At 55.0% G+C, this 26,524-nt stretch overlaps 1 protein-coding gene, 1 non-coding gene and 1 pseudogene across 3 annotated transcripts in view; 2 read left to right on the top strand and 1 right to left on the bottom strand.

Moving 5' to 3' along the window:
• Nucleotides 1-12,150, bottom strand: part of BCAR1 (BCAR1 scaffold protein, Cas family member) — a 37,447-nt gene extending 25,297 nt beyond the window's left edge. The window contains exon 1 of one of the 2 annotated variants that reach the window (XM_036088017.2): nt 11,681-12,150. In XM_036088017.2, coding sequence (XP_035943910.1) covers nt 11,681-11,692 — 12 coding nt within the window. In that variant the 5' untranslated portion in view covers nt 11,693-12,150. The remainder of the gene's footprint in view (nt 1-11,680) is intronic. The other variant, XM_036088020.2, reaches the window with a different exon arrangement.
• Nucleotides 12,151-19,593: 7,443 nt separating this feature from the next.
• On the top strand, nt 19,594-20,027 carry LOC144380319 (elongin-C pseudogene; annotated as a pseudogene).
• Nucleotides 20,028-22,779: 2,752 nt separating this feature from the next.
• TRNAR-CCU (transfer RNA arginine (anticodon CCU)) lies at nt 22,780-22,852 on the top strand. Its single transcript has one exon. It is a non-coding gene; the product is annotated as a tRNA-Arg (tRNA).
• The last annotated feature ends 3,672 nt before the right edge of the window (nt 22,853-26,524 follow it).

The raw sequence follows: 26,524 nt of genomic DNA, 5'->3' as shown, positions 1-26,524 counted from the left end.
ACATGGGGGTGGGAGGTTGCCAGGAATGAGAGGGAAGGAAGAAGCACCACAGGGAAACTGAGTGGAGAGCACCTTGATTCTGGGGAGCCCCCCTCCCTAGGCTGCAGGTCAGTGACCGTCACCCCACACAGCACAATCAGGGTGTGTCAGAGTCCCTGAGCATGTCCAGGGTTGCACAATGGTCTGTAGAGACGTCTAGGATAGAAGCTGCTCCAGAACCAGACTGTGCAGTGCCTTATCTCCAGGATCCTCAGCTACCGTCCTGGACCACTTGCTGAGCTTACAGACACCATCAGGCAGCTCACAGTGCCAGGGAAGCAGTGGGCAGACCTGGCTGTACCCTGCAGGGAACCCTAGGCATGGCCTATAAAATATATACAAGCCCAAGGCAGACCCACAGCTGCCCCCACACCTGAAGCACCTACCTGACACCCAGGGCTCAGCTGCCTCAGCCGCTGGCCAGGTGTGCCACCTCAGCCCTCTCCCATCTGTAAAACCAAGGGGTGGGGCTAGGGGCCCCTGGATAGCTTGTTAAAAACCACATTCCTTGGGGCACCTAGCTAGCTCAGTCAGTAGAGCATGCAACTCTTAATCTCGGGGTTGCGAGTTCGAGCCCCACATTGGGTGTAGAGATTACTTAAAATATATATATTTTTTAAATCAGATTCCTAGTTCTCCCCCCTTCAGAAAAACTCACAGGGACCCACTAGACAGAACTCCTGGCCTGGAGGGAGGGGGAAGCAAGGAGCAGCGGGATTTGTGACCCAGAGTCCTCAAGAAGGAATGGGGCAACTAGCTGCCACCCTATGCTCTCCCCAAGACTGGTCCCCTCATCACTCTTAAACTGCCCACTTCCCCACAAGCGGAGCCTGCGGTCAGGGAAACACTCCCTAAGGCACCCCCTCCTGCTGTTCCCAATGTCTCTGCCCCAAAGTCAGGCATGGAGCTGTGGGCCCAGCCCCTCCTAAACCCTGACCCTGTCCTCGCCCAGCTAGCACCGGAGGTTCCAAGGAAGCAGAGTGGAACCAGCTGGGCAACGCGTGAGAATGTGTCTGTGCTGGATGCTAGAGGGAGTCCTTAGGTTTTTGGGGGTCTCCACTCAGGGGAGATCAGGCTTTCACAGCCAAGCAGAACCCTGCCTGCCGGGCTCCAGGCAGGTCTCTGCAGGGGTGGGCGGGGACACAAAAGGCCTGGCCCTCAGCGGGCTGGCCCTACTCCATCCTAGCTGGCCTTGGGAGAGAGGAGGCGGCCGGCTGGGACCAAGGGAACAGGAGACCCTCCCGACTCTGGCTCTGGATTAAAGCAGCGCTGGAGGCGGGGTTGCTGGTGTGGGCGGGGAGGCGGGGGAGGGGAACCCCGCTCAAGCGGAGGCATTTCAAAAATTTGCTCCTTTTCCACTTAAACTCCCTCCCACTCCCCAAGCCTGTGCCTCCCAGAATGGCATTTCCGCTTTGTAATCAAGGCCCTAGGATCTGTGCCCCACTGTGATGGAAGGGGGGTAATTCGAAGGGGAGAGGAATGCCCCCTCCCAGGCCTGCAGGTAGATGGGTAGGGGAGGGGTACCCATTGGGCAGGCTCTGGCTGGGGTGTATGGAGAAGCAGACCCTCAGTGCCAAGAAGCTCTGGCAGTGATAGAGCCCCCAGGACAGCCCCCATGCTGGCCCTGGGCCTAGGGCTCTATGACCATGTGCTCACTTCATGCCCACAGTGATCCTACAAAACAGGCTTCATGATTAGCCCCACTGTCCTGATGAAGAGGTTGAGACCCAGTTTACTGCCCCTTGCCCCATCCTATAGGCTCCCAGCCACAAAAGGATCAGAGCTGGTGGCCAGGGAAGGGAGGATGGGGCTGCTAGACAGGTGGGGCTCCAGGACAGGGCAGGAAGGGAATGAAGGAGCAGGGGCACTAGGGCTCAGAAAGCCAAAGAAGCTGTGGCACTCAGAGACCCCAAAGGACAAGCAGCTGAGACACAAGCACTGCCCCAAACACAAATGAGTTCAGAACTGGGGCCCAGTACCACCACTCCAACACGGAGTGCAGGGCAACGTGAGGGCCATGAGGATGAGCCTGGAGAAGGCGGAGAAGGTGTTGCTGGCTGGAGACAGCCTGGCATCTCCTGCCCGGCAGAGGACTCACAGCTCAGAGGCTGGAAGGGGGATGTCACCAATCCTCCCCTGGGTCCCAGAGGAGCAGTCTCTAGGAAACATGGTGGGACGAGCACATGGGGACAATGGTTTCCCATCTGTCCATTAAAGTGTCCACTGGGGTGGGGGCTGCTGCTGATCCCAGACCCTAAATGGGGAGGAGAGCTTGGGACCCAGCTCCCACTCTCTGGGCTTTTTGGGTCTTCTTCAGGTCAGACCCGCCGCACAAAGAACTATTCTTGCTTTAGGGCCAACAGTGTCTGTTGCAGCGTTTGTAACAGCAAACAAAAGGGGGGCCCACCCGAGAGGCCCAACTGTAGGGGACTGGTTAGACAAGCATAGCCTCTCCATGGAATATTGTGCAGCTATTAAGGTGGCCATGTTCAAAGGCCGAAATCATGCAAGAAAATGCTTATGACGATGGGAAGTGAAAAGAGTAGGCTAAAGTGGCTTGCGCAGTGTGATTGCAGGCTGCCCCTTTCCCAGCAGCACGAGAGGGTGGCTGGATGGGTCAGCTGATGGCCAGCTCTGGGAGAGGCAGCAGGAAAGGATTTCCTGAGGCCGGAGGTGAGTGCTGCCCGCCCTGGGGACAGGAAGAAATGATGTATCTGGAGGGCCACGGGGTGTTGACGCCATCCCTCTGGGCTGGCCGCTCAAAACCAGCCTGAGAGCTGAAGGCAGCCTGTGGATGGCCCAGGCAAGACGTGAGTCCAGCCGCATCCAGAACCACTGCCACACATAGGCTGGATGCCCCGCACACTGGCCGTCAGAACTCCATTCCCCAGAGGCCCAGAGAGGGGACGTGCTGTGCCCAGGTCACACCACCAGGAACTGAGCTGACTGCAGCCCGCCCACCCAGTGAGCCAGGTGTGTCCCCACGGGAAAGCACTCCAGGTGACCTCCAATAGTGCAGAGCATGTCCTCTTAGGGTGATGCTGCAGCTGCCGGACATAAGGAGCTTTCCCATTTTCCCCTGCTCTCTGAGGATGGAGTGACCAGTGACCAACGGGGCAGTTCATTCATCCATGATGAGTCTGACTGTGGGAAGGTGGGCGGGCCCACCAGCCTGGAGCCAAATCTCAGCCTGCCATCCTCTTCTACCTCCCCCCAGGCTAGTGCCTGGAGACCTGGGTCCCCTGGGGGGGGGGGGACTGCCAGGTGCAGGGACACAGCCAGTGAGGGCAGAGGGCTGACTGCCCTCCCAGATCCAGGCCTGGCTCCCAGCAATTGCAATGCGCACCCCCCCCAACTCCCTCCCCTACCTGCTGTGGCTCTTTCAAGGACTGGGAACTGGAAGGAACTGAATACTCTTCTAATTTTTTTCTTGTTGCTTTTCTAACTGGAAAATTAAAGAGCAGCCGAGGCACCTGGAGGTGCCAGCTTCGGAGAGGAGCAGAGCCCCAGGCTGGCTCACAGCAGGCCCCAGGCTGGAGCTGGTGAACGTGGCTGGGCCCTGGAGCACTTCCCAGAGGCTCTCTGCCACACCCCAGGGCGCTGACTCCGGGTGGCCCCAGTCCCCTTTCTCCTCTGCACCCCTTCATACCCATCTCCCTCAGAGACCACCTCTCCCGACGGGATCCCCCTGGGTGCTTGGACCAACAACCAGGCCCCCATGTGTGTAAGGAGAAGGTTAGGGCCTAGATGCACTTGCCCTCTCTGCTAGTGAACACCTCTCCCTGCATCCTTACCACCCCACCTCCCCAACACTACCTGGGGGAGGAATGCAGAAGAGGCTGCAGAAGAAATGGGGGCAGGCGGAGAGAGGAGCAAGGTCCTGGCTGGGGGTGGGGGATGAAGACAAGTCCCTGTCCCCAGAGAAAAAGCTTAGCTGCTGGTGGCTGCCCAGCCCTGGCTGACAGCCTGGGCCGGCAGGGACAAGGGTGCGATCAAGAAGCCACCCCAGCTAGCCATCTGCTCGCGCCTCTCCCCATAGCAACCAGCCCCAGCCTAGCAGGGCAATTGGAGGGGGATGACTTCAAATGCCATCTGCCACCCCCCCCAAGCCTCCTTCCGCAGGGACACAGGTGCTCACACCCACAGAGACCCAGGAGGGGCAGACAACGTGGCCCGGCCACTTGGCTGGGGTAGGTGGGCAGGGAGAGGCGTGAGGGGCAGTGGAGTCACAGGAGGGGACCCTGGGGCTCTGGGGGCAGCAGGGTGAGAGCGCAGGAAGGAGCCGCTGCCTCCCCCTCCTTGGACAGCTCTGTTGGGGCGTCCTGCTCGCCCTGCTCCGGCCCACAGAGGAAGGCTCCAGGGGCCGCAGGACGCCCAGAGCCCAGTCCTCAGCCAGCTGGAAGCCACAGGCACAGGGCAGAGACTGTTAGTGACTCCAGCTGGCGTCACCGTACCTTTCGGAGCCATGGTCGGCGCGCGTGCTCAGTGTAAGGACAGCAGCAGGCCCGCCCACCACCGGCCAGGAGACCGTGGCCGACAAAGGCACCCTGGTGTCAGCAGCACGCCCATGCACCTGCCAGTCACACAGCAGCCACACCTGGCCTGGCACTGGGGGGCACTCCCTTGGGCACTCCACTAAGCCCTCCCAACTCTCCCAGCCCCTGCTCGGGGGGCCCGAGCTTCCCTGAGCCCCTGAACCACAAGAGGAACAAAACCTGCTCTGACACCCTCGGGCAAAACCTCCCTGCGAAGCCCTGTTGCCCCTATCTCTAGCAGCCCAGGCTGGGGGCGCTGGCCGTGTGGGGAAGGGCCGGTTACGGGGTTTCTCACTACCCACATTACAGTGTGCCGGTCATTCCTTCAGCACCTATCACCACCAGGACACAGCTGCATGAAAACGGGTCCTGGGGGGGTGGGGGGGCGCGGCACACACACAGACACGGACCGTCTGTGGGGACGAGAGCTCGGGAGGAGAATGCAGCAGACCACAGGCGATGGCAGGGGCTAATTCATACAAGGTGCTGGGGTGGGGGGGTCCTCTCTGAAGAGGTGGCATTTAACCAGATGAGTGAATCTCCTACCAGGCTCATTATGTAGAAAAAATAACGGTAAAGATTAGTAAAAATAGCACAGGCTCGCCAACTCCCTCCGTGTGCAGTGCCCTGATGCAGAGAATGGTTCTCACGCAACCTCCCCCCATTCCTTGAGTGGGTAGGGGGTGTCCACCAGACTGGGCTCCCTAGAGTTAAAGCGGAGCAGCCCAGAGTATCTGCCCAGGGCGGTGTCTCGGGACAAAGAGTGAGCCCAGGAATCTGTCCAGACCTGAGAGGGTGCAGCGATGGGGGCAGCATACAGGTAAGGCTCCATACTCTCCTACCTCCTGCTCTCTACAGGTGTCTCCCTGCCAGGACCTCTGGACTGGACTGGATAAACACAGCTGACTCCAAAACCTAAGACACGTCACCTCTCGAGCAACCTAGAAAGAGGGCACACAAACCCCAGATACCTGGGCAGGGCTGAATAGAAGGGTGTGTGGTCACACCACTTCCTGAACAAGATGTAACTCGGGGGGACCCAGGATCTGGAAGCGCAGACAACTCTCTAGGCATGCCTCAAGGCGCACGTGCTTGGATATCAGGTCTTATAAAATACTGAAATGGAGTATTATGCCAACAATGCCAGGGTTCCAGTACCTAAAAATACACAGCGTACAAAACCAGAGACAGACATCCATCAGCAAGAGAAGGGCTAAGTACATAATTTCATATTCATAAACAGAACACTACTCAACATGGCAGAGAAAAAAGAACTCTTGATACACACTGCATGGATGAAAATCTCAAAACTGTTACGCTGAATGAAAGAAGCCAGGCCTCAAAGAGCACATCGCTATATGCTTCCGCTTACAGTAAGCTCAAGAACAGGGGCGCCTGGGTGGCCCTGTCAGTGCAGCATCCGACTCTTGGTTTGGGGCTCAAGTCATGATGTCAGGATCATGAGGCCCAGCCCCATTGGGCTCTGCTCAGCTAAGGGTCTGCTTGGGATTCTCTCTCCCTCTGCCCCTCCCCCAACATGCTCGTGCTAGTGTGTTCTAAGATAAATAAACTAAGCCACAATGCAAGAAATCAGAATGCTGGCCACCTTACAGAGGGTTGGAGACAGGTGACTGCAAAAGGGACACTTTCAAACTTGCTGAGATGATGGAGATGTATCTTGATTTGATTGATGGTGACATGGGGTCTGCATTAGTCAAAACTCATCTAACATCTGTCCATTTCAATAGATGTAAAATTCCTTAATAAAAAGAGTCTCACTGGTAAAAATAAAACAAAGCACAGAGGAAAAAATACATGGAATTAAGAATACAAAAATAGGTATTGCAATCCTAAACCCACCGTGTTACCCTTTTTACCCTGGCTGTCAGGGAGCTTAAAGTTATGTATGTCTACCTTCCCCATACATTACATAGTTCTGGATCTTTTGATGATCCCAGACTATTTGTGTCTTTCACTATAATCTGCTTCAAATCCTTCTTGGAACTTGGAGGAGTTTAAATAATAAATTTAGATGACTGAAAAGCCCCCTCAGCCTCTAATCTTCTTTAGAGAAGGGATTAATTTTAGAGCTGCAACTTGTGACCATCAATCTGGCCAGAGCAGGCATCCAACACCACCTCTACCACAGTTCCCAACCTGTCCCCAGCCATTTTTCTTTTCTTGAAGAGAGGGAGAAAATGGCCTGGCAAACAGTGACTAAGAGTAAACCAAAGAAACAATGGGGTTTGACCAGGATGAAATCAAAGCAGGCAGCTGTGACAAAGCCCAAGTCAAAGGCTGGGGAGGTAAAGGTGACCCAGTGGTGAAGGTGACCCACTGACATGGGGGGGTGGGGGGAGAGGGGCAGGATCCCAGGCACCCCTGACCTAGGGAACACAGCCTCCTGCCTGGAGGTGGGAAGTGGGGGCTCAGTGGGTGCTGCCTTTGTGGCCCACTTGCCTCACTCACGGGCTTGAGCACCCCCTAAAAGTGCCTCCTTCTTGTAGAGGGGCTATTCCCTTACTGAGCAGGCTGCTGCAGATCATACCTGAGGACAGACTGCAGGGCCCCAGGGCTTCCACTGCCTGCAATTCTGTACCCACTCCTGGGGGCACTCAGTGCAGGGCATGTCCACCTGGCCTGAAGCACGGTGGGCCAGCTGGTGGCCCTAACGGAGACCACTGTATGTCGGTGGGGTGAGGACAAGTACCTGCCCATCCAAAGCTCAAGAGGCAGGGGTCCTGTTGGCAAGGTGGGGCAGGCGAGGGTCTAGGGTCATCCTATGCTAAGGCCTTAGTGGGAAACACACTAACCATCAAGAAAGGGCCACTGGGGGAAGATTGGGCAGGCCACAGAGAGCTGATCACCCCGCCCCAAGTCAGGAGTGGGTCTCGGCCACTGCACCAGCCAGTGCTGCAGGATAAAGATCATAACCTCAACCAAAGGAGCTGCTATGACTTATTAGCCTCTTACTAAGAGCTTTCTGCAACCCTTGCCAAGTTCTCACAAAACTCCACGAGTTAGCGCTGTTAACCTCCCTGTAATACAGATGCGGAGACAGGCTCAGAGAGATTCAGTAACAGCTCAAGGTGTAGACTAGCCAGCATGATTCATTCTAGAGCCCTTGCCCTCAACTCACCAAAAGTCCTCCCCATCCTGAAGCAGCCTCTCTGGGAAGCCCCACTCAGCCCCCAGCCAGGCTTCCAGGACAGCAGCTGAGACGCCAGGCTCTCTGCATGGGGACCCGGCTGTCTGTCCGCGGGGGTTCCTCTGCACTCCCCGTGCCACATGCTCAGCAAGCAGCCTGGGCAAGCTAGGGCACTGAGGCAGACAGGAGCCAAGCAGGCCTGGGACCTACCCCGAGGAAGCCTGCGGCCTGGTGAGGGAGCCTGACAGCAACCAAATAACCCCAGCAATAAACACACAGTCACAGATGCGAGCCCCCGAGGGCTATGCAGAATGGTGCCCTCTGCCTGAGCACTTGAGGGTGAGCACGGGTGAGCAGGAGTGACCTGGTGAGCAAGGCAGTGGCCGGAGATCACTTCCTGCAGAGGGAGGGCCAGGCAGAGCCAAGGCCAGGTGGGAGGAGCGGCAAGCCAGGTGCTTTGGAGCCCGAGCGGAGGACTTTGGACTAGGACCTTGCCTCTCCCCACTGTCTTCTTCTGAGCCCGTTACATCGGGCCTCAGCCGTCCACAGCCTGGAGCGGTGAGCCCAGCAGTGAGCCCAGGGCAGAGCCTCCTGGCTTCCTGGCCAGCTGTCCCATCACAGCGCCGGCTGGCATAGAACCAGCCACCCCTGGTTCCTGGGATCGCTGGTGGAGGTGCAACCAGGTGCCACACCTGGTCCACTGATCTCCACCAACCACGGCTGGGGCCTCACGGGGCTAGACCCACCCTGCCGCAGAGCCGGCGCAAGCTGCCTGGCCTCTCCGAGTCCCAGCTGCCTTATCTCCCCAGGGTACCGAAGGGGTTACACAAACTCATACTTGAAAAGCCACAAGCAGAGGGTCAGGCTCTCAGCAGCCTTGGCCTCTGTGGACAGCTCAACAGGCCGCAGCCCCCACAATTAGAGAGGCCATGCAGGATGACGCTCACTTTCCGGCTCTGCATCCTGCCAGACCGGGCTCCCGCCCCGACTTCGTCTCTCAGTAGCCATGCAACCCTGGCAAGACACAGGTCCTCCGCGAGCCTGTGAAGCCCAGAGCCCAGCTCCTAGCACACACATCAGCGCCTTCACTCCTTGAAAGGACCCACCGTCAATCAGTAAAGGAGCAGAGGAAAAGATAGTAATAATTTTAAAAAGGAAAATAAAAAATTAAATTAAAATGAATAAATAAAATAAAAGGGAGCAGAGAGGCTAGCAGGGTAGGGTCCATTTCACAGACAGGAAATGAGTGGCAGGAACAGACATCAGGGGACTTGTCCACAAGCTGGAAGCTGGCCTCCTGCCTGACAGCGCATCTTGCCGCTCCTAAACATGAATCATGCCAATGCCCACCAGGGGCCTCAGGGGGGTGGCACGGCGGGTTTCCTTTCAAATGCTCCCTGCCTGACTGGAGGGAAGAGACAGGCCTGGGGTGCCAGATGGCCATGCCCAAGAAGAAGGCCAATGTCAGGGAACGGCCAGGAAGTAAATCTCCAGGTGCTATGTGAGCGCCTCCCTCAGCTCAGGCAAGAAGAAGGAGCAACTGAGCAGAGCCTCGGGATGACTCTCTGGGCCCCAGAGCCCATGAGGGTCAAATATCAGAGTGAGATCAGCTAATCCCCGCACAGGACCCCACTCTAAGAGGAAGTCACTCCTAGCTCAACCTGGCCCATCCCAACCTCTTCTCTCCCTGCCACCACCTCCCATTCCATTTGGAAGCATCTTGTAATTTCTATGGGCCAAAGTGCCTGCGTCAGCCCCATCCAGGAAAAGATTGCCCAAATGAACGGGTATGCTTAAAACCAAAACACATCCGTGAGTACCACATGGGCAGTCACCACTCTGGGTTCCAAGAGCAGGGCTTAAGGAGGCAGCTTGGCCTGGAAGCCTCCGAGGGGCCTCACCACTCACAAGCATAGGAAAGCCATTTTCAGAACATTTCACAGCAGCTCCAAAAATGAACCTCTCCTCCCAGCCCCACCAGCTCATACACTGCCCAAGGTCCCAGGAGAGAGCTGGGGTACTCTGACAGCCCAGCCACTAGGGGCAGATGGTGAGGCCTCTGCCCACCCCCAGCAGAACCCCCGAGGGCCGCGGCTGTAGGCCGGAGTGTGGGGAGTGACTTGGAGCTATAGCAGCGGAGGGGACCCACCGTGCAGACCACGGCTCCAGGTCTTTACGCAGGCGTCCACAGCAGTGCCTAAGTCAGACCCACCCCCCTGCCATACCTCTCTCCTTACAGTCGGGGCCACTGAGGTACCGAGCCCAGGAAGGCTGCCCAAAGTCCTGTAAGGCAAGGGGTCTGGCTGCCACCCTAACTCTAGGTCCAGACCTCTGCTATGACTGTGGACAACCAAACCAAATCAAGCCCAGACCTCCCAAACTGAGACCCACCCAGCTTGTGATGTGGCCTGAGTCACATTCCCCATTCACTACTGCCCTAAAGCCCCAGGCCCTCAAGCAGGCTCAGAGGGTCCACTTCCCCTCCAGCCAGGGCCCACAGGGTCAGGGCAGGTCCCTTGATACCCTGGGCCAGAAAAGATCCAGAGCTTTGCAGGACAGCAGAGCAGGAGAGAAGACAGGCATTTTCTGTCTTCTTTCTATCTTTCTAAAGATGAGGCAGTTATGCTCTGAACCCGAACACGCGGGTAGGGGGGGGGGTGGAGCGGTGGAGGGGGGGTGGAGTCCACCTCAGCACAGTCTGGAAGCCGTACTTTTTTCATCTGTAACTCTGCATTACCGCTCTGGAGGCGGCAGGAGCTGGGGTCTCTGATTCCATAATAACAACGCTCTGCACTTAACCCAGCACCTTCTGTAATCTCCACACACTCCACGGTGGTCCATTAAGAGGCCACTGCTCTGCCAGGAAGCCCCCACTGTCTGCTTCACCCTAAGAATAGGGCTAGGAGTGAGGCGCAGTCCCAGGAAGGCGGGCAGGTGGGCAGGCACTCTGGCCCACTGCCCCTTCCTGTCAGAGGGAAAAGACCCTAAGTCAGCAGAGAAACAATGGCTGAAAGCCACAGATGGCCCAGCCTTCGATGGCGCCCCTTCCGGGTAGGACGCAGGATGTGGGCCCCTACCTCAGTCTGTCCATCTGTAAAGAGGGCTGGGGCCTGCACCTGAGGCCTGGTGACAGGGGGTGGCCAGGATCACCTGCCACCCTTAGGAGGCGCCCCGATGCCCCCAGATGCAGGCCTAAGTGTGGAGCCATGATGGCCTGGGAGCTGGCCAAGCCTGCCTGGCTGGGGCAGGAGGAGGGGGTGACAGGCGAGAAGAGAAGCCCCCATGGCTAGGAGGGAGGAAAGGGCCGGTCCGGCACCCAGAGGAAAACTTCCCGGGAAAGTGAGCCCATCAGCCTTCCTGGGGGTTGGCACAGATCCGCACTCCGCCAGGCCGTCCTGGGGGTGGGCTGTCCAGGGAGAGACACACCCCCGGCCCCAGGCCTGGCCATCGCGGGGACGTCCCTGGAGCACAACGGGGCAGCTGCCCCAGGTGGCTTCCTGGGGGCAGCACAGACCTCCCCCCTTCACCCGGCCCAGCCATCCTGGAGGGGGCCTCCCGGCGAGCGACACAGACCTCTCCCCACTAGGCCTGGCCATCCCGGTGGGGGGAGGGGGTTCCGCGGGACAGCACGGACTCCGGCCTGGCCCGGCCGTCCCAGGGGTTTCCCGGGGCCAACAAAGGCCCCTGCCAAGCCTCCCGTCCTAGGGGGGTCCCGGAGGGGACAGCACGGAACCCAGGCCGAGCCGGCTCCTGTGAGAGGGTGCACAGAAAGGCAGGGGCAGAGAAGCCGCCCCCACGCTAACCCCCATTCATGCCCGGACCGGGAAGGCCCAGGTGGGGTGACCTCCGCCCCCAGCCCGGAGCCCCCCACGGCATTAGGCCTGGAGCGGGCGGCGCGAGGTCTCAGGCCCGGCCGGGGGCGGCAGACCCGGGGTCCCGGCCGGCGGGCGGTACTCACCGGCACGGACATCTTGGCCTCCGCTCCCGGGCCCCGGGCGGGCAGCGGCGCCGGCAGGCTGGGGGCTCCGGTCCGCCGCGCCGCTCAGAGCCCCCCGCGCGGGGTCCCGGCGCTCTCGGGGTTCCCCGCCGGCTCCTGCGCGCTCCCGGCTGCCGGACTGTCCGGCGGCTCCAGCCCGCGCCGCGCATGCGCCGCGCCGCCCCTCCCCCTCCCGTCTCCTCCCCGGGGGCCGCGTTAAAGGCGAGGACCCCGGACCACCGCATTTTTCTGTCGGCCCAACGCGGCGAGGAGGCTCGGTCTCCACCCTTTACTCAACCTTCAAGGGCCACCTCGAGTCGCACCATGTCCTGTTCTCCCACCGGGTTCTGGAGACCAGAGCCCCCACCCCCCACGTTGCCCAGCCCAGGATGCTGGGCGCCTGCCCTGTGGTCTGGCGGGGCTCCCAGTCCCTGTGTCTGAAGGCGATTGCAGGTCAGCCTCGCAGGGCTCCTAGAAACCCTCCCCGCTCCTCCCGCTGAAAGCCCAGAGACCCGGGCACCCCCACGCTACGCTGCCCAGACCTCCTCCGTCCGCTCTGCCCTCCCCCGCGGCCCCTCCCTCGGTGGTGGGGAGCTTCCGACTGCCTGGGAACAGCCTAGCGCATTGTCGGGTCATCCGACAAATAGAGCTGACAGATAGAGCTGGACTGGCTTTTAGGGAGGATCCTGCCTCCCCATAACCCCCACTCAAGGGCCACCCACAGCCAGGCCACCCAGAGCCAAGGGCCAGCCCTTAGACGCTGGAAGAGGGGCCTTCGCGGCCCCAGCCTTTCTTCCCCAAGGTTAAACATCCCCAATTTCTTCAGCTGTTCCACATCTGCCATGGTGTCCACAGATAGAGGGCCCATACCTGTGCGCCCTAATTTCCCACCCCCTGCCAGGTAGGCCTTGCTCTTCTCATGTTACATTTAATAAACTGAGGCTCTGAAATCCCTCAGCAACCAGAAGGCAGAACCAGGAGTCCGACCACTCTGGTCTGCCACTCATCGTATACAGCCTGTCCCTGTTCCCTCTGTTTCCCAGAGAAGGGGCTGCTACCACCCAGGAAGGATGAGTGAGCACCTAGACCAAGGTTCCACAGCCGGGTCAGTCCAGGGAGATCAGCACCACTGCCCCACCCCACCCCTCCATGGAGGAAAGGTAGAGCTGGCTCCATGAAGCTGGCTGGCAGCAAATGTGGTTCATGGCAGGACCTGGGGGACAGAGCTCCAGCCCTCTAAGACATCTGTAGGGGCAAGCACCCAGGGCTACAGGTTCTTTCATCCGCCAGGTGTGCAGTGCCAGGAGTCCTAAGGTCATTGAACAGAGGGGAGGAAGTACGGGTGAGGTGAGCTTTCTCGGAGACTTAGATCCGGCCCCAGCTCCCCAGGCCTCAAAACCCCCCGTTGGCAGGTCATCCACTGGGGTTTAGGAGGCTTTCCAGCCTTCTTCCCCGAGAGGTGGGGCTGCCTTGGTCTTTCTCTAGGATGCTCCTGGGGAGAGTCCTAACAGTGGTCCCCAGCAATGAGAGGGGTACTAGATGTGCAAGAAAGGGGGGGAAATCGAGGCCTGCTATGAGGCCCAAGTCCCAATTCTAGGACTGATGAGCTGGGGTCCTTTCCTGTTCCACCTAAGCAGTGTTGCCCGCCCCCTTGAATGGGCATTGTCAGTTATGCACCTCAGTTTCCCCAGCCCCAGTGCTCGGTAAGGCATTGTTGGAGGGAGCAGGCAGGGCCCCAGCAAACAGAGGGGGTCTGGGCCGACAGCTGCCACCTCCTCAAAGAGCGCTCTGTGTGTGTGTCTGGCAGGCAGCCCTGCCCGTGCCCACCCGCCCTCGTCCAGCCGGCACTGGGGCTCCCGAGCTGGGGGCAGCAGCTCAGCCTGGCGCCTGGGCTCCCAGCCACATGCGCGCGCTGTCTCAGAGGCCCCCACGGCCACCCTGGCCCCTCCCTCACTGAGTCCGGGCTCCTCCTCCTCCCTTCTCTCCTTTGGCTGGATTCTTTTCGCCCACTGTTTCTGTATCTTCTCGCATCAGCCCCTTCTCTAGGTGCCCAGGCCAGAATGGGGCTAGCAGTGGGAAAAGACCCCCCACACCCCTGGGTATAGGGAAATGGAAACCCAGGGGAGGGGTGCAGCTGGGGTCATGACCTCCAAGCTATCTAGTCCTTGCCTCCATCTGGTCCCCAACAATGGCTTCCAGCCGCTTATTCGGGGAGGGTGTCTCTAACTCATCCCTTAGCACAGGAAAAGGGATCCCTGGCCAGAGCCTCACTTACTCCAAGGCAGGGACCCAGCACCTTGGGTAGGGTGTTGTACCCCCCGCCCACAACTGCATCCTCCATTCCCCAGCAGGCAAATGATCCCAGGATGACTCAGTCCCACAGAGGACAGGCTCTGGGGGCCTCACGACTAGTAATTCACACGAGAAGCAACAGCTGGGTTGCCTGAGCAGTTGCCAGCACCCCGAGAAGATCCTTGAGGGCCGACCAGGGCCCTAGGGAGACAATGGTTATTGCTGTTCCTGGCACTGGGAGGGAAGGGAATTTGGACCTGGCCACAGAGTAATTCGGGACAGAGACAAGCTTCATACTCAGGTCTCTGGACACCCAGGCTTCTGTCCCCTGGACCTTGCCATGTCTAGAAGGCAGAGAGGCCTGGGAGGTGGCTCCTTCTCCCCACCCCCAACCAGGGTAACCAGGGACCTCTCTAACAGAGGGACTCCTGGCCCAGGAGCACACAGTGAGCCTTTCAGGGCACTTGAGGGCACCGTGGGATAATCCTACATTAGCACTGTGCTTTTGTCACCATTGAGGAACTGACATTGATAACATCTCATTAGCTAATGCTCACACTCTGTTCAGACTGCCTGAGTTTTCCCCCACTGTCCTTGTCCTTTTCCTGTTCCAAGATCCCATAGACAATCCCACATTACATTTAGCTGTCATGTCCTCTTAGGCTCTGCTGGGCTGTGGCCATTTCTCAGACTTTCCTTGCTTTTGATGACCTTGACAGTTTTGATGAGTATTGGTCAGGGATTTTCTGGAATGTCCCTCAACTGGGATTTGCCTAGTGTTTTTCTCATGGTTAGACTGGGGTTATGGATTTTTGGGACGACCTCAGAGGTAAAATGTCATTCTCACCACATATCAAGGATAGATACTGTCAACGGGACAACTTATCACTATTATGCTGACCTTGATCACGTCGCTAACACAGTGTCTGTCAGGTTTTCTATTCTGTACTCTTTGGAAGGAATGAGGATTTATGCTCCATTTCCTGAGGGCAGAATATCTACATAAAAACATTTGGAATTCTTCTGTGGGAAATTCCTCTCTTCTTCATTTATTATTCATTTATTTATATCAGTATGAACTCGTGGATATTCATTTTATACCTTGGATTATAATCCAATACTACTTTATTTTCTTGCATGTATTGACCTTGCTTTGGTGATAGGGAGTTCTTTCAGTTGGTGCATCAGATTTTTCAAGAGAATCTAGAAATCCAGATGTTTTTATAAAATCGCTGGCTTTTGAAACGTTGACTGAGTGAGCCAAACAAATGCTTCCATAGGCCAACCCCAGGCAGCTCTTGGCTCTGGAGTTAGATTACCTGGTTTGAGTCCTGCTCTGCTGCTTGCATCTGGATCATTTTGTGCATATGCATGAGTTAATCTGTCTGGGGCTCTGTTTCCTCATCTGTGAAATGGGAGGATAATACTTCCTGGGTGGTTGAGAGGATTCTATCGAATGACTCTGGGAAAGTTTGGGCAAGAACCCTTGCTTTGTAAACAGCAGGGACCATCATGGCCACACGTATGAGCCAGGCACTTAGGTTAAGCAGCTTCCTACGGAGAGCAAGATCTGAGCTTGTTTGAAGGAGACCTTTTAGGGTTGGGGGTGGCCAATGGGACCCTGTGAACTCTGGAGTGGATGAGACCAGGAACTACCACCCCAAGCCTGGTTTTCAACTTAAGAGTTGAGTTCCACTACTCTGTAGTAACACCACATTGACGGGTGGGGGAGTACCCAGACTAGAGGTCCTTTCTTACTCTAAAGTGTGAATGACTACCTCTCCCAGGGACGGCAAGTCAGCCTGGCACAGAAAGAGACGCTCACCTTAGTGAAGTGGATGGGGAACCCACTGGCCCACCAGGTGAGACCTTGGGGTTCTGTCTTGGCATCACTTCAGACTTATCCTGTGACCTTAAGCAAGTCCAGGTTCCAGTATCCTTGAGGGTAATTCCACAGTCTCCTTGAGGGTGGGCCCTAGGGGCTAGGGCAGGGTACTTCCTTGTCTCTCCCCCATTCACAGAACCTTCCGTATGCTCTGCCTGAGAAGCACCTGGTTAGGAGAGGGGGTGATGTGCAGGTCATCAGGCGACTGGCTACAGAGGGAGACCATCGTGCCCTAGACAAGGCGGCTTCAGGACCTGGTGGCAGGAGGGAGATAGATGTATTAGTTTCTTACTGACGCTGGAACAAATTCCTACACACTTAGTGGCTTACAATAATACGAACTTCTTTTTTTTTTTTTTTAAAGATTTTATTTATTCATTTGAGACACAGAGATACAGAGAGAGAGCGAGCATGAGCAGGAGGGGAGGCAGAGGGAGAGGGAGAAGCAGGCTCCCCACTAAGCCAGGAGCCCGACGTGGGGCTCGATCCCAGGACCCTGGAATCATGACCTGAGCCGAAGGCAGACGCTTAACCATCTGAGCCACCCAGGCGCCCCAACAATACGAACTTCTTATCCTATAATTCTGGAGGCTGAAAGTCCAAAACTGGCTGGCAGGGCTACCTTCCTTCTGGAGGCTCTAGGGGAGGACAGCTTCCCTTGCCTTTTTCAGCTTCTAGAGACCGCCTGCATCCCTTGGCTTGGGGCGCCGCGTCACTCTGACCTCTGCTTCCATCCTCCCATCCTCTCTGGCTCTGGCCCTCCCGACTCCCTCTTAAAAGAACCTGGTGACTATCGTGGGTCCATTCAGGTAATCCAGGACCACCTCTCCATCTCCAGATCCTTAATTTAATCAGAGCTGCAGAACCTCTTTTGCCTTGTAATGTAACCTCATCATAGATTCCGGGGGTTCAGATGTGTATGGGAGGAGCCCTGGCCCCGCAGACTGCTCCCCATCTGGGCCCTAAGGCCTGAATCCTGGCGATGGCTGAGTTTGGCCAGGGCAGAAATCCTCTTACTCAGCTCAAGTGGCATCTCTTGCTGTTCGTGGGAATAGCTATAAATGACCTATTGCTCCCGCATACCATCTGGCAAGACAAGGCAAAAAACCCCAACAGGCAGGGACCCCTTGACCCCAAAATTCCAGGAATTTATCTTTAAAAATGCACTCATGAGTAGCCAAAGATATACATGGAAAGGCTATCACTTGCAGCTCTCCTTATTAACAGGGGAACGACTTACATATTCAATAACGGGCTCCACTTAAATCGTGGAATATTTACATGATAGAATCCCATCCTGGGTGTCACCACCAATGATAGAGAGTGACATGGGAATACATTTATAATATGCTGTTAAGGGAAGAAAAATAGGCTTCCTGAATAAGTATGGTCAGATCCTATTTTCATAAAAATTCACATATTTATATTTATGTCATATATTTGCGTTGGGAAAAAATGTGGAAGGGTAGATAGCACAGTATCAGCCGTGGCTATCTTGGGGTGGGAGTGAGATTTTGTTCACCATGTGTAATATTTAGAGATGGCCTACTGGGAGGTTGATTAATAAGTAGGGTTTTATCTGTCTTCATGGATTAGGATTTCACAGGAGACTGTTTTTGGAGGAGGGAATGGGGTTTCGGTGTAATTAAAATTATTTTCTCTATTTTCCATTGTTTTTTCAAATGAACATCATTACTTGGGCATTTTTTTTTTAACAGTATACACTTTTTTAAATGGTGGTAAAACATACATAACAGGAAATTCATCGTTTTAACTGTGTTTTTTTTTTTAAGTTTATTTATTTAAGTAATCTCTACACCCAATGTTGTGCTCGAACTCACGACCCTGAGATCAAGAGTCACACACTCTTCCGACTGAGCCAGACGGGTGCCCCCCATTTTAACTTTTTTTTTTTAAGATTTTATTTATTTATTTGACAGAGAGAGACACACAGAGAGAGGGGACACAAGCAGGGGGAGTGGGAGAGGGAGAAGCAGGCTTCCCGCTGAGCAGGGAGCCCAACACGGGGCTTGAGCCCAGGACCCTGGGACCATGACCTGAGCCAAAGGCAGACGCTTAACGACTGAGCCACCGAGGCACCCCCCATTTTAACTATTTTTAAGTGTACAATTCAGCGACATGAAGTTCATGCACAGTGTTGTATAATCATCATTATTATCCATCTCTAGAACCTTCTCATTATCCCAAACAGAAACATCCCAGGGACGCCAGGGTGGCTCAGTCAGTTAAGCGTCTGCCTTCGGTTCGCGTCGTGATCCCAGGGTCCTGGGATTGAGTCCCACATCGGGCTCCTTGCTCAGACGGGAACCTGCTTCTCCCTCTGCCTGCAGCTTCCCCTGCTTGTGAGCTCTCTCTCCCTCTCTCTGATAAATAAAATAAAAATTAAAAAAAAAAAATCCCAAACAAAATGTCTCCATTAAACCGTAACTCCCCTTCTCCTTCCCCAGCCCCTAGCAACCACCATTCTACCTTCTGTCTCTAAGAGTTTGCCTGTTCTTGGCTAACTTCTTTTTTCTTTTTTTTTAATAACAGTTTATGAGGGGAACATGCAATTGCCAAGTCCTAGGAAATGCAAGCCACCGTGGATGGGTTCCTACAGACACTCTGGGGCCTGACACCCAGGAGATGCAAGCAAGCAGCCATCAGAGTAAGACCCTGTGGCCAGTCCCACGCAAATCCTGCCGCCCGGTCGCTGCCCCCCCACCCCGCCCCGCCCCCAGCAGGCAGGAGGCAGAGGGGAAGGGACTTGCCAAGGGCTCCCAGAACAGGACAGCTGAGCTGGGCAGAACCCCAGGCTCCCACCTCGGCTGGCTCCGAGGGCCCTGGCCGCCAGCCTCCTGGTCTTCTAGGATGTTTGTAAACACCCAGAGACCAGAGCCCCTTCCAGGAACAGGCCTGCGTTCTCAGTGACTGTGACAAGTGGAATTTCACTGTCCACTGGAAACAATCCCCAGGGCGTTGTGTTTCTGAATCCGGGGATGAAGCCACCCGCCTGAATAGTATACATTCTCTAAATTAGTAAAGAGCCCGAAAGAGCTGTTGTCACACTGAGGTCACCAGTGCGAGTCCCCAGAGCAGCGGTCCGGTTCTCAGCAAGGCAGGGAGGCCGGGCCCCCAGCCCCCCAGGGGCGCTGGGAAAGTCTCCCTGCTCCCGGGGACTGAGACTGACCCTTGTGGAAACAGGAAGGGACTCACGGTAGGGAGTGAGATCTGCACTTTGGCAAGAACCCGGCCTCCCTGTCACCTTTGGCCTCCAGGGGCAGGGCAGGGCAGGGCCTGGGTTCTGGTCCTGCCTTGTGAACTTCAGCATGGTGTTTCCACTCTAAGCACGTTTTCATCCCCTCTGTCAAATGAGGCTTTAGTAAAGCAGCAAAGCGGCCCCCAGCTCCAGGGAGCCCCCTCCCTATTTCATTCTATGTGAAAGCCGCCCCCACCCCCACCGCCGAGCATTGAGCAGTACGTGGCCCTGGCTCGCACGTCCTGGAAGGCCTGGGATCCAGGGCATGTAAGGGCTACTGGGGCCCCCAGCGCGGAAACACCCGTTAAACGCTGCTGCCTGAATCGCTGACTTGTCTCTCCGCCCACCAGCCGGCCTTTCCTGGCCCGGAGCTTTCTACTTCTCCTGCTCCCCGGAGGCAGCCGCGGCCCCACCCGTCCTGATGCGGCTGAGAGAAGGGGAGGCTAATAAAGATGCTGGAGGCTGGGACCCGGTGCGGTGGCTGCGGTGGCTGCAGGGCTGACGAGAAACTACTAAAGTTCCTGTGGACGTAAAGTAGAATTTCATAAGAACATAATGGATGGAGAAGAGAAAACCTCTGGTGGCTGTGAAGGCCCTGACGCCATGTATGTTAAATTGTATCTTCAGATGGTCATGAATTTATTGTAAAAAGAGAACATGCACTAACATCTGGAACAATAAAAGCCATGTTGAGTGGCCCAGGTCACTTTGCAGAGAACGAAAACTAATGAAGTCAATTTCAGAGAGATTCCTTCACATGTGCCATCAAAAATATGCATGTATTTTACCTACAAGGCTCGCGACACTAACAGCTCCGCAGAGATTCCTGAATTCCCAATTGCACCTGAAATTGCACTGGAACTGCTGATGGCTGCAACTTCCTAGATTGTTAAATAAAATAAATTATAATAAACTGTTAACTTTTTTCAGTATGTAATACCTGTAGTTCAGTTAGTAATTTTTTCATATATAGCATGTGGCCTGTGTGCAGTTGAACTTTAAAGTTCACTGCAAAGCAGATTATCTTCTGTTCTTTTGCATAGCAATCAGAGTTGAAATTTGTTTGCTATATCAACAAATTAAGGACATTTTCACAAATTGAGAAATAAACAAATATGCCAATTAAAAAAAAAAAAGATGCTGGAGGCTGGCCCACGTTCTGGCCTCGAGGGTGACCTCTGGCAAGTTCTTTATACAAAGCCCTTGGGCTCAATGTTTGATGGGAGCAATGTCTGGCGGAAGGTTCTAGAAAGACAAGGCTGCATATCACCCAGATGACAGACCTTCCGAGTGGGATGGAGTGATGCTTGCTGAGGGGCAGCCCTCCAATGTCAGGCTAAGACCTGGAGACACAGTGAAGACCCGGATGGAGGAGTGGAAATGGGCTCTGCCCTCCTGGGCGGCCTGCGCTGGCAGAGGCTTCCTGGAGGAGGTGGCGCTCAAACAGGAGCTTGAAGGATGAGCAAGAGTTCAGGGGGCCTGTGTGGGCAGCAAAGCCGGTGCGGAGAGGGGCTCCCCTCCAGGGTCCAGCAGCCTGAGCCCCACCTGTTCCTGGGGAGAGACAAACCAAGGTTTCTGAAAGCAGACCCTCAGTGGGGAGGCCTGCATTTAAACGCCGACTCTGCCATGCTCTAATGCCCCCCACCTGGGCCAGTCGCCCCTCTTGGGACCTCAGTATCTCCTTCTGGGCAATGGGGCAATTGCATAGGGGGCTCAGAGAGAGTGCTGGGGACACCTGGGTCCACCCATTTGGGGGGTCTACTTCTGTTCCCTTAGAAGGCTGCGTCTTCCTCCGTTGTTCAACCATCTCTCCATCTCTCGGGGTATTGTAAGGCATCAGACCCAGACTCCTGCTGGGAGTCTGCATCCTGATGGAAACCCGTGGCGGGGGGGTGGGGGGGGCCCTGGGTGATAGCCACCTATGCAAAAATATTGATTGTGTACCTAATCTGTGCAAGACATCATAGGGGTTGTCATTTCCTAAAGACAGAGCCTGAGACAGGGATTCTTTGAAAGTAGCTTCTTGAGAGAAGGGGAGTGGGGCCAGAGAGAACGGGGAGGTCCAGCTTCAGCCTGGCCTCCGGGGAGCTCTGGAGTGACTTGCACTTCAGAACTGGTCCCACCTAGGGGGTGGCCTGTTAGGCTACACACTGACCACTGCCTGGCGTGGGGTGGGGAGTAATTTGGGCCAGGAGGTCCCATTCGGCCAAGGATACTTTTCCAAAGATGCAACAGCTGTGAGCAGGGAGCAGCCACCTCTCCCCGCACTTGGGGTTCTGGGCCGTTCCACAGAGGAGAATGGGTCAACAGTCTACAGTCCTACCGGTTCTTCTGCCCTTAAGGAGCCACCAGCTATTGACTTTCCTGTCCTCACCGACCCTTGGGCATATTTGGGGAGTTGCTTGCAGAAAGGCCTGAAGAATAATAAACAGGTGGGGATAGGATTTCCGGACAACCCTTCCTGTTGCTTTCTCCCCCTCGAATCCCGGCAGCACCCCACGCAGTGTCCCCTTCGGTGTCCCTGGACACTTCAGGGAGGGAAAGGCTCAGCGCAAACCGTGCCCTGTCAGGAAGGAGCCCTCAGGGAGAGGAAGGGGCTTCGTCAAAGCACCACAGAGTTGGGGCTAGGACCCAGGTTTTCTGATTTCTAGTTCTTGCCCTGCCGGGGAGAAAGCCCATGTAAGCAGGAGCAGAGTCTCCCTTTTGTGGGGGGGGGGGACGGGGAAAGCTCCCTTGGTGAGCCGAAGCTGGATCCCCTCTTACTCTCTGGCCTCTGGGCACGTCGCTTTAGGCTGCTGAATAACCCAGGCCACAGCGAGACTAGGGAACAAGGACATGGCAACCCCTGGGCCGCCGGCAGCCTGAGGGAGACTCACTACCGTGACTCAGCTTGGAGAGAGGCTGCCCGAGAGCTCCGTGCATTGTGGGGTACTGTTCTTGCTGCCAGCATCTCAGGCTTGTGAAAGGGATGCGCCTTTGGGTTGATTTAATTTAATTTAATTAATTTATTTGAGAGAGAGAGAGAGCGGGAAGAGGGGCAGAGGGAGAGGGAGAGAGAGAATCTCAAGCAGATTCCCCGTGGAGCAGGGAGCCCGACGTGGGGCTCGATCCTATGACCCTGAGATCACAACCTGAGCCAAAACCAAGAGTCAGACGCCCCAACTGACTGAGCCACCTAGGTGACCCTTGGGTCGGTTTTAAATGGTTTCCTTCCAGATAATCCGTTTGTTTAGCCATCTCCAAGGAAGGAGGTTTCAGCAGCCCTGAGGCCCAGGGTAGCCTAAGCCCAGCTCATCCTGGGGGGCCTGGGGTCTTGCTGTAGTTGGCAGTGAACCCGTTTGCCATCTGCAGGCACAGAAGCCCAGATGCGCTCCGCTCTCCTGCTGCCCCAGCCTCACTGGCTCCCTCTTGTCCAGGGACGCACCGAATGAGGCAGCTGCCATGGGCCAGTCTGCGCGGCTTCGTAACTGTCAAGCAAAAGTGAGGCTGTGTGAGGCAGCCAAAGTTCACAAAAAAACAATGGTGCCAGAACTGACGCTTGGGGCCTGATCCCAGCTCAAGGTCAAGGTAGTAGACCTGGAGAACACACAAAGGGGTTGAGATGAAAAAGGGGGCCGGCAAGCCATTGAAAGGAAGGGGAGAGGCACCTGGCTGGCTCAGTTGGTAGAGTGCCAGACTCCTGATCTCGGGTTTGTGGGTTCGAGCCCCATGTTGGGTATAGAGATTACTTAAAAATAAAATCTTAAAAAAAAAAAAAAAAGGAGGGGAAGCCTTAGTTTGGGAAGATAAAGACAGAGAGGGAGTGAGATTGGAGGCCAAGCAGCTGGGAATAATAGTTTAAGGCAAATTTGGACTTGTTCACCAGACCTCAGAACCGCTGGGCAAGTGTAAAGGAAGGGTAGTGAAGCCCCACCTTTTCTTTCTTTCTTTCTTTCTTTCTTTTTAATTAAAAAAAGATTTTTTTTAAAGCAAGCTCTACACTGAACATGGGGCTTGAACTCATGACCCTGAGATCAAGAAGAGCACGTTCTACCGACTGAGCCAGCCAGGCACCCCTTGAAGGCACATCTCTTAACTGCACAAAACTCATCTGCCCTGGGAGGTAAGTCTAACTGGATTCAAAAACTGTTCAGAGCAACCCACAGATGAACGTGCCACAAAACTAGGTTTGTGATGAATCAGGTCCTCGGGCATATTCCTGCTGCCTTCGTCAGGTTCTCCAAAGAAGGAGAAGCAATAGGAGACAGGGAGGCTTCCAAGTCCCATGGTCAGCTGTCTGTGGGCTGGAGACCCCGGCGGGGAGCTGACGGTGTATGTCCGGTTCAAGTCCGGAGATCTCCCAGAACCAGGAGCACGGATGGGTGGGAGAAGGATGTCTGTCTGAGCTCAAGGAGAGAGCAAATTTGCCTTCCTCCTCCTTTTGTTCTATCCAGGCCCTCAATGGATTGGATGATGTCCACCCACACTGCTGACAAGGATCTTTACTCAGTCTACCTATTCAAATGCAATCTCTTCCCGAAAAAAACCCTTACAGGCACATTCTACCAGCTATCTTGGCATCCCTTAGCCCAGTCAAGTTGACACATAAAATTAACCATCATGCCTGTCTTGTTCAAATGCCCCTTCCAGAGACAGGGCTGGGCTGGGCTGGTACCAAAGAAGGTTCGGCACTTAGGCATGATCTAGTCCAGTCTTCTCCAGGGATGGCCATTCTCCTCCTAGTTCCAGCCACATCTCACCCAAAGCACTGGGCTCCATGCTCAGAGACAGGCAAGCAGGGCAACCTTGCTGAATCTTGTCTTTTCAGAGGAAGACAAGATTCACATAGAAAGAGAGGCACACAACCACTTTGCTGGAGAGAGGGAGACCTTTCTGGGAGGTAAATGGACATTGTATTTCAAGGCCTTGAAGATGTGTGCCTTCCCTGACATGACAACTCCACTTGTAGAAGTGATCTAGAAATAACCAGTGATGCAGATCAAGATCTAAGGACAAGGCAGTTCATCGCGGCATTATTTTTAAAAGCAGAAAGTAGGTAACCTCAGTGACCAATGGTGGAAGACCAGTATAATAAATTATGGTACAACCACGTGATGGCATATCCTAGAGCCGTTAAAACTGTTTTCTCAAAGAACGTTTGAGGGGCACCTGGGTGGCTCAGTCGGTTGAGCATCCGACCCTTGATTTTGGCTCAGGTCATGATCTCGGGGTCCTGAGATTGAGCCCCTCATTGGGCTCCACGCTTAGTGCGGAGTCTGCTTGTCCCTCTCCCTCTGCTCCTTCCCCAACTCTCACTCTCTCTCTCTCTCAAATAAATAAAATCTTAAAAAAAAAAGGAATGTTTGAATCAATGGGGAAATGCTCGTGGCATATACCACAGGGCAGTTCAGTCCAATACAGTTCTATGATGATGGAAATCTTGGGTGTCTGCACCGTCCACGATTGTAGCCACTAGTCACATGTGACTACTGACTACTTGGAAATCTTTGGTTAGTGTGACTGAGAAACTGAATTTTGAATTCTTTTTTTTTTTCTTTTGGATTTTGAATTCTCATGAATTTAAAATTTAAATTTAGGGGCACCTACCTGGCTCAGTCGGGAGAGCATATGACTCTTGATCTCAGGGTTGTGAGTTCAAGCCCCACTTTGGGTGGGGAGTCTACTAAAAAAAAAAAATTTTTTTTTTTTTTTTTTTTGTTTAAATAGCCATATGTGGTCAGTAGCTTCTGTGTTGAGCTGCGCAGGTACGAGTATAATACCAACGGCCTTATGAAAAACTACCTAAAAACATGGGGAGAAGTCTGAAGGTATCCCGAAATGTAGCAGTTTGCTCTGTTAGTAAGATGATGAGAGATCTGAATTCTGTTTGATTTTTCTGCTTGCAAATTTTCCAACAATGAACGGTTTCCTTCTATCATCAGAGGAAGGGAGAAGAGAGAGGAGAAGCCTGGAGCAGCGAAGTTCACGTTGGCAGGAAGGGCCGGTGTGGGCGGGGCTTGTTTTGACAGGCGTGCTGTACCTCTGGTGGCCTGGGGCTTCTCCAAGCTGCAGGGCAACCTGCTGACACATTACAAACCCCGCTTAGCGGGTGCGAGCACGTGTGTGTGTGCGCGCGCGCGCGCACGTGGGGCCCCCATCCGTTGCCAACCTGGCAGCGCGGTGCTGGGTCTTCAGCTGTGTTTGCTGGGACTTGGGTGGATTTTGTCGTCTGAATTTCTTGCTTGCTTCCCCAGGCCTTCCTTCAGCTGCTTCTGCCAGTGACTGCTTAACGTTAAGGGGCTTCCTGCCTAAGCTCTCTCCTGGGCCTCTGAAGACTTCTCAAAGTCGGAGAAAGTTCCTGCAGGTGGGTCTCGGCAGACAGCAGGGAAGGAACCCGGGCGCGTACTCATTACGGTTTGCTGATGCGTCAGGAATTTAGGAGTTTGAATTATTTGAAGTGGCAAGATTAAAGGAAGATGGAATTTTCCTAAATACATAGCTGGAGGCTTTTTTATTTTAATGAGTAGGGAGGCGATGCGCAGTGGTTCTCACACTTCAGGGTGCATGAGCATCACCTGGCTGCTTGTGAGAATTGAGATTCCTGCCCCCCGGGATTATGTAATCCCTCCCTTTTGATTTATAGATACAGAAATGGGGGGGGGAGGCGAGGGGCCAAGCCATGTACCCAAGCAGGTCACTCCACTAGACCGTCTCTCGGTCTCCCGTGGCAGGTGTTTGGTGTTAAGGGAAGAGACAAAAGCGGGGTCCAGCACATTCTCTGACACCACCTGGAGGTCCAGCAATTCAACTCTGTCACCAAGTACCGAGAGTCAGTGCAGACCTCCCACAGATAAGAGGTGCAGTCACACAAGACTGTCCCCACCTCAGACACCAGCCGCAAATGGGGCGCTCAGAGTGCGCACCCTTCTGCTCAGTCCATGACCGCCGCCAACGGCTTGGATCATTTGCTAGAACTCGAGGGCCCAGGAAAGTGCCCTATTTATGGTTGTTGTCTGTTACAAAGGATGCAAATGAACAGCCAGACGAAGATGGGTGCGGAAGGGTACCATGCAAGAATCTCTGTGCCCATGGAATTGGGGTGTGCCACCCTCCCGGCACGTGGATGTGCTCCCCCAACTCAGAAGCTCCCCAAACTTTGTTGGTGAGGAATTTTTATCAAGATCTCATTACACAGGCACAATTGCTTAAATCACTGGCCTGATCGGACTCCCTCCCCGGCCTCCCCTCCCTCCCCAGAGGTCCAGGGACCGGACTGTAAGTTTAAACCCTCCAGCTACAGGGGCGGTGTTGCTGGTGACCAGGCCCCATCCTGAAGCGTACAAATCCCAAGGGTTTTAGGAACCCAGAACTGCACAAAACCTATTTTTTTTTCTTATACCATGTGGGCTAT

Source organism: Halichoerus grypus, chromosome 15, assembly GCF_964656455.1.
Source record: "Halichoerus grypus chromosome 15, mHalGry1.hap1.1, whole genome shotgun sequence".
NCBI lineage: Eukaryota > Metazoa > Chordata > Mammalia > Carnivora > Phocidae > Halichoerus > Halichoerus grypus.
The sequence above is the reverse complement of the archived record's forward strand: the minus strand, read 5'-3'. Positions and strand labels throughout refer to the sequence as shown.